This window comes from Zingiber officinale, chromosome 4B (genome assembly GCF_018446385.1).
Source record: "Zingiber officinale cultivar Zhangliang chromosome 4B, Zo_v1.1, whole genome shotgun sequence".
Lineage (NCBI taxonomy): Eukaryota > Viridiplantae > Streptophyta > Magnoliopsida > Zingiberales > Zingiberaceae > Zingiber > Zingiber officinale.
The window spans coordinates 121,595,163-121,609,815 of record NC_055993.1 but is presented as its reverse complement, the minus strand read 5'-3'; the positions used below and the strand labels follow the sequence as shown (position 1 = coordinate 121,609,815).

At 38.3% G+C, this 14,653-nt stretch overlaps 1 protein-coding gene across 1 annotated transcript; it reads right to left on the bottom strand.

The window, feature by feature from the left end:
- Positions 1–8,058: 8,058 nt before the first annotated feature.
- Positions 8,059–8,475, bottom strand: LOC121978615 (mannose-specific lectin-like). Its single transcript, XM_042530937.1, has one exon. The coding sequence runs from the start codon at positions 8,473–8,475 to the stop codon at positions 8,059–8,061; it is 417 nt and encodes a 138-aa protein (XP_042386871.1).
- Between the last annotated feature and the right edge of the window lie 6,178 nt (positions 8,476–14,653).

Genomic DNA, 14,653 nt, shown 5'->3' with positions numbered 1-14,653 from the left:
GGAGGGACAATCTTGGTCCCGCCTATCAACGCATGGGTGAGTACAACTCAATTAGATTGAGTAACTAGTTAACTCGGTTGGATCGAGTACAACTATAGGCATTCTTCCAATGGTTGGAAAGATAGGACATAAATAACATTTATATTAATTCTTGGGTGTATTAGCCAAAGCTAACTTAAGTATTAATATAACTGCGGATAATGATCCTATAAACAAGAGTTGCATAGAGATGTAATTGGTAATCGTTACCTACCGATCATACTAAGTCTTGGGCGATTTAGCCAAAGCTAACTCAAGGCATAGTATGATGTGGATCTTGTCCCACTTGAATTATAGAATTCAGTGGGAGCATCATTTAGTTAAAGGCCTAATTAAATGATTAAAAAGAATATGATATTTACTTTCTGCTTTCAATTCTGTTGTAGATTACCATGACGTCGAATATGAACTCTTTCTCCCTGCGTTCTGTCCTTGAGAAGGACAAGCTCAACGGAGCAAATTTCCTGGATTGGTATAGGAATCTGAGAATAGTTCTCACTCAGGAACGTAAACTGTACGTTCTGGAGCAACCCATTCCGGAGGCTCCTCCTGCCACTGCCACGCGAGCTGATCGAGATGCTTACAAGAAGCATCAAGATGACGCATTAGATGTGTCATGTCTCATGCTCGCGACCATGAACTCAAAGCTTCAGAAGCAACACGAGTTACTGGACGTTTATGATATGGTTGAACATCTTCGTCAACTATATCAAGGACAAGCGAGGCATGAGAGATTCGAGATCTCCAAGGCACTGTTTCAGTGCAAGATGTCAGATGGGGCTCCCGTAGGCCCATATGTACTCAAGATGATTGGATACATAGAGAACCTACAGAGGTTGGGATTTCCACTTGGCGAAGAGCTGGCCACTGACCTGATCTTGCAGTCTTTGCCAGAGAGCTATGGTCAATTTGTCATGAACTACAACATGAACGAAATTGACAAGCCATTGCCTGAGCTACTTAGCATGTTGAGAACTGTTGAGCTCAACCTTAAGAAGGTTAAGCCCAACTCTATTCTGATGGTTCAGAAACATAAGGGCAAGGGCAAGCTTAAAGGCAAGGGAAAGTCCCAAGCCAAAGGCATAGGCAAGACACTGAAGCCTAAAGGAGGGCTTGCCAAGGATGCTACCTGCTTCCACTGCGGTCAGACCGGGTATTGGAAGAGGAACTGCAAGGTATACCTGGAAGATCTGAAGAAGAAGAGAAGTGAGACTTCCACTTCAGGTATATATGTTATAGAAGTCAATCTATCTATTTCTTCATCATGGGTATTAGATACCGGATGTGCTTCTCACATTTGTACTAATGTGCAGGAATTGAGAAATAGCAGGGCATTGACAAAGGGTAAGGTGGACCTACGCGTAGGCAATGGAGCACGGGTTGATGCTGTTGCTGTAGGGACTTATTTTCTATCTCTGCCCTCTGGGCTTGTACTAGAGTTGGATGATTGTTGTTATGTGCCTATTTTGACTAAGAACATTATATCAGTTTCTTGTTTAGACAAGAAAGGCTTTTCATTTATAATAAAGAACAAATGTTGTTTAGTTTATTTAAATGATATGTTCTATTGTAGTGCACCTCTAATGAACGGACTCTATATTCTAGACCTTGAGAGCCCTATCTATAACATAAGTACCAAGAGGTTCAAGTCAAATGACATGAACCAAACCTATCTCTGGCACTATTGCTTAGGTCATATAAATGACAAGCGCTTATCCCAGCTCCATAAGGATGGTTTGCTGGACTCATTTGATTTTGAATCTTATGAGACGTGCGAGTCATGCCTACTAGGCAAGATGACCAAGACTCCCTTTAGTGGGCACAGCGAAAGAGCGACTGACTTGTTAGGACTCATACCTAAAATTACAGGTGGAGTTTGAAGGATTAGGAGAATTAAGAAGCAAGGATGAAGAAGATGAAGGATTAGGAGAATTAAGAAGCAAGGATGAAGAAGATGAAGGCATTTAGTTTATCTTCTTTCTTTATCTACTTGGTCCACTTCGATCCAAGTACGATGCAAACATGGCAAGGATGAAGAAGATGAAGGATTAGGAGAATTAAGAAGCAGTGTTTTGTTACTCTTCTAGTGTTGTACATGGTAAAAGTAGTTCAAATGATCCAACTCTTCAAAACTGGATATCAAGATTAGGATGTTGTGTTACTCTTCTAGGATTAGGATGTTGTGTTGTTCTACCTTTGTTTTAATAGTGTCGTTGTCATTTTGTTGGCTGCTTTTGAAATTTCTTCGGAATGTTGTAAATATTATTTTTGAATGTTAGAAAATTATATGTTAAATTTTATTTACAAATTTAGTATTTTGAATGATTTATAATACTAGAAAATTGTATAATAAATTTTAATATTTTTTTTATTTTTTATCAAAAAAAGACAACGGTTTTTCACTGTTGTCGTAAATAGTTTAAAACTGTTGTTGAAGACCCTGTTATTAAAGGTAGACGCTCAAAGACAATGGTGAAAAACTGTTGTCTTTGAAGGAAAAGACAACAGTTTTTCACCATTGTAAAAACTGATGTCTTTGTCTTCAAAGACAACGGTTAAAAACTGTTGTCTTTGAGTACCCCCTTTAACAACACAGCCTTTAACAACAGTCCGAAAGGGGCTACGACAACGGTGAAAAACCGTTGTTGTAAGGCTTTTTTCTTGTAGTGTGGGGAGATTGCTGGAGCAATTCCCCTCTAGTCAGGGTTTGACAGATTGGTAGGAGAAAGAGTCAAGTAGGTTAAGGTTGACCGGATACTTGACTGAGAATTCCTGGTGAGTGAAACCAGGCGGTTGGGAAATCTTGGTGAGTGAAACCAGGTGAAAGACCTAGTGAGTGAAGCTAGGCAGTTGGAAAATCTTGATGAGTGAAGTCAAGTGAAAGACCTAGTGAGTGAAGCTAGGCAGTGTGAAAATCCTAGTGAGTAAAGCTAGGTGAAAGTCCTGGTGAGTGAAGCCAGGCAGATGGGAAGTCCTAGTGAGTGAAGCTAGGCAGAAGTTAAAGTGCTGGTGAGTAAAGCCAGGCACAAGAAATCCAGGTGGATCAAGGCAGATCGGATACCTGGTGTTGGTAAGTCCAAGTGAGTCAAGGTTGACTGGACACTTAGCATGAGGAGAAAAATTTCAAGTGGGTCAAAGGGATTGACCGGACACTTAGTGAGGAAACCCTAGCAGGTCGAGGGTGACCGGATGATAGGCATGGTGTCCCAACAGGTCATGGTTGATCGGATGTTGGGTTGTTAAGGGACTTGGGACTTGATTAGGACAAATCAAGTTGAGTCAATCGATCACTCGATCGATTGACTCATGCCCAATTGATCGGGTGATTGATTGGGTGAGTCCCGCGGTAAAACTTCCTCCCAATCGATCAGCCAGGTGAAATTTGTTAAATGCGATATTTTATCAACACTGACCAATGGTTAAAAAATAAAAATAAAGGTTTTAAAAAAAATGGAGGAAAAAAATAAAAGGGGTAAAAGTAAAAATTGCCCAAATGGTATTGTACTGATTTAAAACGACCCTTCTCTGATACCAATTATAGAATCGTTGCGCTAGAGGGAGAGGGTGAATAGCGCTCATGGCTTTCATGTTCGTTTGAAAATGTTTAAATAAAACACAATAGAATAAAAAAGACAAGACAGAAAGAAAGCAATCACGAACACTAAGAGTTACTTGGTTTGGAGCTTGTGACAACTCTTACTCTAAGGCTCACACGTGAGAATGCTTTCGATGGACAATCCACTAATCAATCAAAAGTTACAAAGAGATTTACATTTGTAGTATAAGTAACTTTTAAATAAAACAATACCGATGACTTGGAGAAATAGATCTTCAGCGTAGTCGTCGTCGAAGCAGCTTTCAGGCGTCAAGAGGCTTTATCGAAGCAGCGCACAAGTGCAGAAGTCATTCTGAATGTTGTTGTTTATCCCCTGGTCGAATGCTGCTTATATAGGCTATTCTGGGTGCCTAGAACCCTTTCTAGTGCCTGGACCACGTGTCTTGGCCAATCGACGCGCTCCATGTAGGCTTATGGATGATTTTTTGGGCCCGGGGGCCTGGACCGAGTTCGGGCGCCCGAACCGCCTAGGAGCCCGCTGCCCACCCTGGGTGAGGCTGGTCCGGGAGCTCAGACATACTTTTTAGCCACCCCTTTTTTCAACAAAACAAAGTTAGTATAGGCAATAAACAATATATATAATATAAATTTGACAGTCTCTAACTGTCCGTTTTGATTTTGAGTTTCACTGAAACTCTAGGTCAAATCGACGCTTACTGTTCCCATTTCGGGGGGAATGCACCCTCACTTACTCCTCTCAAGAGAGTTTACCTTTTGCCAGATCGGTCCTCCATGATCATCTAGACTTTTGTTCAGTGTCCGAGACTTCAGGTCTTCATGCTGAACATGTTAGTTAGAGCCCTAGAGCCAATCATGTGATGATTGTTATATGGACTCATTGTATCATATTCTTATATATTAATAAAGGCATTTGTTTATGGTTATTATACTTACTTGTATTGGTGCCAAATAACTAAGTATAATAGCGTCCTTGAGTAGAAGGTTCTTACCTATATCAATCGATTAGTTGAATCGATAGTGAGATAATATAGGGAATACTACTCTTAATCATTCCTAGTCAAGTATTAACATTCAGGGACAATGTTAATACGTTGAGACTAACATGTAGGTCAACTCGATGACTTGATCTCACAAGTCATGGATATAGAGATATCAAGTTGGCACATGGGTATGCATTGGAGAATGTATACTGAATGACCCGCCATAAGAAAGTATCATCGATCGTTATATGAGTGTCATATACTTTCTCATGTGACTATTAGTATAACTATTAGTCCTTGGACCTGAAGTCACCATGGTTCCCTACATAAGGAGTTACATACTTTGGCTTTGTCAAACGTCACCCGTAACTGGGTGGACTATAAAAGCGATTACTGGGTATGTAACAAATTATGCGGAGGGATGTGAGTGATGTAGATTGGATCTATCCCTCCTATATGACGGGAATGACATCGCTATTCTTGATAGAGTGAGACCATGAAGTGCATGACCATGTCCAAATGAGTCAATATGAGATATTGAGCTCATTTGATTAGAGTGAGTCTACTTGGAGTTCAAGATTTAGATTGATTAGAGGATGACACGATCTATGCCTTAAGTTGATCAATCTAGATGTCAAGGATAGAAGGATAATGTCATATATTGTGAAGAGTCACAATTAGTAGTCACAAGGTGATGTTGGATCTCAACATTCTTGTAACTTGGGTAGTAATGATGTGTTGATAGATACCGCTCATTACTTATGCTTCTAAATGGGTTTAGGAGCATTGCCAACGTTACGAGAACCTATAGGGTCACACATAAAGGGCAATTAGATGGAGATTAGGTTCATATGATGAACCAAGAGGATTAGGTTCATGTGATGAACCAAATTGGATTAAAAGTAATCCAAATTAAACTAATTGAGTTGGACTCAATTTGGTTCATGTGTTAAATGAGTCTAATTTGGACTTAGACTCATTGAGTCAATTTAATTCAATGAATAAAGATTCATTACATTAAAATTGACTTGAACCAATGGTTAGATTTGATCAACCATGAGAGAGAAGTGGTCAAGTTTGACTTGACTTGAGAGGAAGATGAAGGGTCAAGTTTGACTTGACCATTTGCCATCTCATTTGTGAGTTGGTATTAAGTGGGCTAATGATGATGTGCCACATCATCAAGGCTAGTACATGTGTGTGCCACCTGATGAGGGAGATCAAGAGTTTTTGACTCTTGATATCCCATGGAGATAAAACTCCCTCTTTGAAGTGGCCGACCACTTAACTCATTGTGTGAGTTTCATTTTGGTTTTGTAACTCCATCTTCTTCCTCCTCTCATCTCTTTTCTCCCTCTCCTCCACCTTGGTCGAATCCTTCAAGAGTGCTAGCACACTCTAAGATTTCTTCTCCACCTAATCGTTCGTGTGGATACACATAGAGGGGTGTTCACTTGACACCCTTGAGATCCGGCATCTTTTTGGATGAGTGGGATAAGCGAAGGGCTTCGCATCAAAGGTATAACTCTTAACATGTAGATCTAGGTTAGAAAACATGTACACGTAAAATTTTAGAACTTCACACGGATCCGTGGCATAGGATTTCGGGGTTTTTGCAATGCAAAAAGCGGTTTTTGTGGCTCGAAAATCCCAACAAAACGTCCACTCCAAGACCCGTCCAGACTTCCACCTGCTCCACGATCACTAGGATTTTCACCTAGAGTCCCCGACTCTAGGATTTCGCCTAAAGTGCTCGACCCGCCAAGAGTTCACCTTGCCTAACCGCAGTTAGGACTTTCCACCACCTAGGGTTACCTCCCCTAAGACCTAGAGTTATCTGCCCCTAGGGTTTTTCACCTGCCTAGCATCCACTAGGACTTTTACCTAAGAACACTTAGGACTTTCCTACAAGCTCATTTAGCTTTGTTAGACAACAAGTAACCCTAACTTTTGACCCTTTACCATAATCAAAACTTAGGTTCGATCATCTGGTGCTCCATGCTACCAACATAGGTGAGGATGCGTTCCCCGTTGAGGGAACAATAGGCGTCAGTTAGACCTAGGGTTTCCGGAAAATCTAAAAGTTAGAACTGGACAGTTCGGAGATTGTCAAATAATTTATCATTTATATTTTATTGTGCTAATTTTGTTTTGTATGATATGTTTGATATTTTGGACTAACGTATTTTGCAGGGAGAGAAAAGCATATAAAAGGCTCGGATGGACAGTGTTTAAGGTGCCTCCGGGGCTGTTGGAGGGGCCTCAGGAGGTTTGGTTGAAAGCCCACGCGGAGAGGCTCGAAGGCGCCCTCCAAGAGTCTGAAAGCGACTTGGAGCTGGGATGGAAGGCGCCTTCGAATAGATGAAGTTTGCAGAAAGCGAGGCTTATCGATACTGTGGATTTGAGGATAGAAATCCAAGCTAGAGGCACCTTCAATGAGGTTGAAGGTGCCTTCAACGGGGTTGAAGGTGCCTTCAACAGTCCATAAATGGAGACCACGAGCAGATGCTTCGATACAACTCATCTTCACGATCTTTCTCTTGCGTGTTGCTTTAAAGATGATTCAATGAAACCGTAATGCTGCTTCGACGACCAAAAGTTTTACTTTAAGAATTACATGTTGTTAGTATAATTTTAAATTACTGTAATTAAGTTCTGAACTTATAATTCTACAATTTGTAAAAAAATTTTAAAATTATAGTGATTTCCCAATGAAAGTGATCAAGGATGACAGACCATGGAGTAAGAGTCGTCATACGCTCCGAACCAAGTAAAACTCGGTCTTGTTAGCATTGTTTCTCTTTTCTTTCTTTTCGCTGCATTATTCTCTATTTTTAAACAAAAAAATTAAAAACCTATTATCTCGAGATGATGACACACTATTTCCATGATTAAAATATTTTTTTTAGTGATGATGACACACTATCTTCATTATCGCTACGAGGAGGCTGATGATGAAGGATACTAGGATGAACGAAATCATCTTTTATTTTATAAATAATAATTATTTATTATATTTGAATAACTATCCACGCTATTCCAATTAGAGATGGTCTCTAAAATTTTAATTAAATCTTCTCGTCCAAAATCACAAATATTAGCCAATAATATTGTTTCATATTAATTAATTAATTAGATTCCATGCCTTGTATTAATTTTATTTTTTCAATTGATATGTGTTATTGCCTATTAGATTTCTTTAATTAATTGTTTTTGTTTCGTTTTTTCAACGCAATTTAACTTTTAAACATACTAATAAAAGAGCAGAGCAAGTAGATACTTAATTAAGCTGATGGAAACCAACTTACCAGAAAGTACGTACAACATAAAAACATAAAAACGAGGCGACGTACCATGCATGCATGCATATCGCTAATTATTTATGCCTCGCTACCTTTGATTCTGTTTTATTTAATAGCTAGCGATCCATGCATGGTTAACTTACGACAGTGGTGAAGCCAACTAATTTTTAGTCACCATGGCGATCTTCCTGTTCGTGGGTTCACCCTCAGGGATAATCCATACAGGCCTGCTGTAGATGACGACGTGGCCGTCGCGCTGCAGGACGAGGATGGAGCCGGGGAAGCTGTTGAAATTGGAATTTTGGCCAATCTCATCTACGATGCGGAAGTAGCCGTCGGTATCGAAGAAGGCGTAGCAGCCTCGGCCGTTGCCTTGGAAGGACCACACTTCATTGCCGTTGTCTTTGAGGACGAGCATGCAGTGGTCCTGCATGATGAATTCATAGGTCCCTTCGGTGAGGGATTCGCCGGGGAACAGCTTGTCGCCGCGATAGAGAACGTTGTTGTTGGCCATGGCGGAAGGCAGGAGGAGTCCGAGGAGGACAGCAGCAGCAGAGAGCGTGACAAGGGCAGCCATGGTTAAGCTAGCTACGGATATATCACTCACTAATTCACTCAAGTGATCGCTTGTTTAGAGTATCATGCCACTCCCATCTATTTATAGATGAGGATATATAGGAGGAGGTAAATTTAAAATACAGTTTCAAGAATCATTAATTGCTTACAAATTCATAGTATACGATAGCATTCAGTTTCCTTTACTACAATCAAATTATTCATATCGAGTGGTTGTGCTGTCGATAATCAAAGTAAATAATTTATCATTGATTTATAGCTAGAGTAGTATGACAAAACTAGCTAGCTAGCCAATAAATGCCCTCAGGTTTAGGTTCTATAGGAAATGAAACTCATATATGCTTCTAACCGTTCATGTTACGTTCATATATATCGATAAGATATACAGAAAAAGTTATTAACAAAAGACCAAAAAAAATTATATATTTAAAATTGATGATTGTGATTTATGTAGTAATTATAAATTCGAGACAAGCTAAAATGCATGTTTTTTAAATGTCAGTATAATAACACATAAATGAGAATATCAAATAAATCAATCACGCTAGATATCGACATTAAAGAATATCAAATAAATGGATGCACAAAAAATAGAAGAGGACCCCAGCGATTGATGAATACTTATCTATCATATTAAAAGCATTAAAATATAACTCATCGACCGACTGACACACTGAAAATCTCAATAGTCGCATGTCCCTTTGACCAATAGGGCATGAATATTATAGGACCGTTCCCAATGACACTCGGTCAGAGACGATTCTAGCTTGTGACGATGGATTACTTTTCTAAATAAGTAAAGGCAGAAGCTTTTTGAAAATATTTTTAAAAAACTTAACTAAGTACATGAAAGCTTAATTAAAAAAACCTTTTCAAACACTGATTTTTTTAGATGGGAATATTTAAATTTTCTTTTTCAAATATTTGAAGTTTTTTTTTTAAAAAATAGTTAAGTTTTCTTTTAAAAATAATTAAACGAAAAGAAACTAAAAAAATTAACAAAAAAATACTTTAACTTAAAAGAATATTTAATTTTGAGAGTAATTATAAAATTTTAATTTTGAGAAAATATTTAACCAAACATATTTAATTCAACTTAAGTCCTTTCACTCCTCCTTGATTAATGCCAAAACAATATAAATATTTTTTAAGTTTTGAGGGTCCTAAAGTCCAAGCAAATAAAATAAGATAAAAAGTAATTATTTATTTTTCTAATTTTTCATCTCATCCTTTCTAAGTTATCAAATATGTTAAACTTATGAGTTGATGTGAGATTGAGAATTCTGAAAGATATTTATGTCTAAGAAGAATAATTTAATCAAAATAGATTAAATTTAATTTTTTAAGTTTAAATTTTGATTCAAAGAATAACTGAGTTTTAATTTTGAAATTTATGTATTGAAAAATAATTAAATTAATTATATTTTTGAAATTATTAGGATTAATTATTATTTTTAAATTGATTAAGAATTTGAAATTAATTATACTTAACAATTTGAAATTAATTATACTTAAGAATTTAAAATTATTAGGATTAATTATTCTTTTGAAATTATTTAAAATTTGAAATTAATTATACTTAAGAATTTAAAATTAACTATACTTTTAAAATTAATTAATAATTTGAAATTAATTATACCTTTGAATTAATTAATAATTTAAAATTAATTATACTTTTAAAATTAATTAATAATTTGAAATTTTTTGAAATTAATTAAGCTTTTGAAATTAATTAAGATGACTTCAGTTAATTGAATTAATTTGAGTTAACTTAATTGGATTGAGTTTAATTAATTTGAGTTAACTACCTTTTATTTTAAACATAGGTCCATCTCACCCTTTTCTAGAGTTTTAATCAAGGAAGTTTATATAAGTTTTATGAGATGGTTAATTTTAATCTTTAATTAAAATTTAAATCTAAGATTGATTTATATTTGAGTTAAACTAAGATTTAATAGTTAGTCAATTAAATATTTATTTTAATAATTAGCTTCCAAGCTCTAGCGAGATACTAGGCCTTCTTGGGTATTGGATCATCAACCACTTTTAGACAAAACCTTTTAAAGAAATTGAATATTTAATTTTCTTTCTGAAAATCCTAGGTTAACTAGTCAAGTATATATCAAGCCTAAGTTCTTATCTATCTTAATCTAAGCATGCGTAAGAGAAAAACAGTAAATCAAGCATCAATCAGGTTTATTTATAAAGATGGTCTTTCTATTGACTCCCTTGAATCATAGTCTCAATAAGGTCTATCAAGGTAATAGATTGGATCCTTGGGAATCCAATATTAATCAAATCTGACTTGATTAATCAAGTTAGACTTGGGGACCCATGCTTGTACTAGGTTATTAGTTGATCGATTCACTAAAGACAAGTAAGAATTGAATCGATTTCTAGCCTTGTTTCCAAGTCCGGTTCGGTTGTATACGACCCTTTATTTTTCAAGAATCAGATCAAGGTTCTTGGAACCCAAGGTGAACTGTTCCAACGTGTCTTAAGTTTCTTTACTTGGCTTTTCAAATTGGAATTCTCTTCCTCAAGTTGTTGGACTTGAGTTGAGGTTCCTTCTTAAATTTGTTCAGTCAAAGAACTCGAATTAGTCACTTCCTTAAGGGTTGTTACCTCCTTTTGGAGTGACTTAACCCGGAGATTGGATTTAGCCAATTTTCTTAACAAGTATTCAATTAAATTTTGTAATTCATCTATTTGAGTACCAGCGAATAGAGAACTTACAAAGTGGTTTGGCCCTTCGGAAATGGATACGGATCCGTGACTTCTTTCGGACTCAATTTCTGATTCCACACCAGTTTCAGACTCAGACTCGGTTTCGATAATATACGCTTGTGCTAGTCGAGCAACGAAGTTTTCTTGCTCGTGTTCTTCTTCGCCCGATTCTTCCGATGACTCAGACCATGTTGCCTTCAACACCTTACATTTTCCTTGCTTCTAATTTGGACATTCAGGCTTGTAGTGTCCCTTCTTGTTGCAGCCGTAGCAGGTAATTCCAAACTTGGCTTTCGTATTCAATTGAGCCACCTTCTTCTTCTTAAGTGATTTTCAAGCTAGTTTAACTAGTTCCGTGGTGATTTCATCTTCTTCTAAGTCTGATTCATCTTCGGACTCAGATTCGGTCGGGCCTTAGGCTTCGACTTCTTGTTCACGAGTTTCCCTGTAAGTAGCACAATATCTTTCTCAGCCTGAGTAGTATTAATTTGTTCATGAAGTTCAAATTCGGAAAATAACTCGTCTAATTTAATTTACGAAAGATCCTTATACACTTTGTAAGTATCTACCATGGATGCCCACAAAGTGTTCCTTGGAAATGCATTGAGTGCATACCGACGAGGTCGCAATTTTTCACCTTTTGTCCAATTGCATGGAGATTGTTGAGGAGGTCTTGGATGCGTGTATGAAGTTGGCTTGCAGATTCATCTTCCTGTATTTTTATATTATAAATTTTATTTAATATCAAATCATGTTTGCTTACCTTCATGTCGGAAGTTTCCTGTGCAGCTCAATCAACTTTTCCCATTAGTCTTTCGTGCTAGAAAATGGGACAACTCGGTTCAGCTCTTCTTTGGTTAGTCTATATTGTAGAGTGCATGTTGCTTTGGCGTCTACCTCGATCTTCTTCATTATATTTGTGTCTCGGTTCTCGCTGTTGGTGCAATATCCCTTGGGTCAAGGTTGACCAATTTGACTAAGCTTGAGTTGGCTCAAGCTTAAGTCTTGTTATTTGGGTTTCGATGTTTGACAATACATGGAGACTGACAAAGCATGAAGATTGCACGTGCAATCATCTGACTGGGGAGATTGCTAGAGCAATTCCCCTCTGGTCAGGGTTTGACCAGATTGGTAGGAGGAAGAGTCAACTAGGTCAAGGTTGACCGGATACTTGACTAGGAATTCCTGGTAAGTGAAACCAGGCGGTTGGGAAATCCTGGTGAGTGAAGCCAGGTGAAAGACCTAGTGAGTGAAGCTAGGAAGTTGGGAAATCTTGGTGAGTGAAGCCAGGTGAAAGACCTAGTGAGTGAAGCTAGGCAGTATGAAAATCCTAGTGAGTGAAGTTAGGTGAAAGTCCTGGTGAGTGAAGTCAGGCAGATGGGAAGTCCTAGTAAGTGAAGCTAGGCAGAAGTTAAAGTTCTGGTGAGTAAAGCTAGGCACGGGAAATCCAGGTGGATCAAGGCAGATCGGACACCTGGTGTTGGTAAGTCCAAGTGGGTCAAGGTTGACTGGACACTTGGCACGAGGAGAAAAAGTCCAAGTGGGTCAAAGGGATTGACCGGACACTTGGTGAGGAAATCCTAACAGGTCGAGGGTGACCGGATGCTAGGCATGGTGTCCCAACAGGTCATGATTGATCAGATGTTGGGTTGTTAAGGGACTTAGGACTTGATTAGGACAAATCAAGTTGAGTCAATTGTTCACCCGATCGATTGACTCATGCCCAATCGATCGGGTGATCGATTGGGTGAGTCCCACGGTAAAACTTCCTCCTAATCGATCAACCGAACGATTGGAAAGGAATCGCTGATGCATAGAAGCACTCCCAATCGATCGGGTGATCGATTGGGAAGCTGAGAATCGCGAACAGAAGTTGGGAATCACGCGAGAAGCTGTGAATCGATCTTGCAATCGATTCAAGTGATTTCCAGATAGCACAGAGGCGCTCTGGACCGATCGACCTATCGATCTGAAGCCTCCCCAATCAATTGAGAGCTATTCAATCGATTGAAATCTGATCGTTGCACAAGTTATAGCCGTTGGTGAGCATTTTTCTGGATGTTCTTCTTCGACTTTCTTCTCCACGCGGCAGCGACGATTTTCTAGGGTTTCTCTTCACACTCACAGCCAATTCTTGAAGCTTCTTGGAGTAAGGTGTTTGTTGCACTTCCAAGGTCAAGAGGAATCCCAAACAAGAGGAGAAGCTTGCTAGGGTTCATTATATAAGATCTTGTAAGATTTACTTGTACTTGCTTCTTCTTTACTTCTTGTTTGTTGTGTGAGTTTGTAAATGCTTCTTCGCCTTCGGTAGTTACCGTAAAGAGGGTTTTGCTTAGTGGATTGTATGTCGCATGTGGATCCTTGTATTAGTCACCTCTTCTTGAGGTGGATATCAAGTAAATCCTTATGTTAGCGTTGTATTTTTATTTCTTATGTTTTCCGCTGCATATCATCACCAAGAAGCAAGCAACGACGAGTGCAACGACCTATTCACCCCCCTCTAGCTACATTTCGACCCTAACAAGTGGTATCAGAGCAAGGTTGCTCTTCACCAGAATCATCGCCGGAAGGAGCAACAAGGCTATTGGGTGAAGAAGTTGAAACAACTTCATCAAAGTCAAAGGATTCAAAAAGCTCAACTTCAAGATGAAATTCAGAGATGGACTCAGATTTGACACGAGAGTGCTCCACCATATGTATCCATGAGTTTCGATTCTTGGAAATCAAGAATAAAAAATTTTCTTATGATAGAGATAAAGCAATGATTTGCTCTAATAGAAGGCTTCGAAGCTCCAAAGAATTCAAAAGGCAAGATCCTAAAGAAGAGCAAATGAAGCCAAAAGCAAATTCAAAGGAGCGAGGCAAATGACAAAGTGACCAAGCTATTGGTCAATTTATTGTCAATCAATATTTTGGCTTAAGTCGGAGAATTCAAAGATGCCAAGGAGCTTTGGAGCAAATTGACAACGATCCATGAGATCCCCTCCACTGTACCAAATCAAGAAGAATCTAAAGAGGGCGACTCCGTGGATCAAGATCAAGAGGAAGAGGACTCTGAAGTTGAGATATTCTCAACTTTCGAAGAAAAAGTCTAAGAAGCTTCATCTTCAAAGGAATGCAACGAAAAGGGCAAAGAGGGGAGCATACTCTTTGTTCCATGTACAAGATGAAGATGATGAAGCCTCCACCTCTAGGATTGAGGGGGAGCGATCTTCGTTGACACCAGATCAAGAAGAAAAAGAAGCCTCCACATCCGAGTCAAGAGGAGAAGAGGATGAAGAAGCTTCCACATCCACAAGTCAAGTCAAATATATTGGAGGAGCATCATTGTCGGATCAAGAGGAAGCCTCTACCTCCGGATCAAAAGGAGAAGATGTCATCCCTACATGTGAAGGTATAAATGTTTCAATTAAAAATAAAAATCACATTATATGTTTTGAGTGTAGGGAGCA

Coding starts and splice junctions, on each gene's coding strand:
- LOC121978615 (XM_042530937.1), bottom strand. CDS start 8,475: ATGGCTGCCCTTGTCACGCTCTCTGCTGCTGCTGTCCTCCTCGGACTC.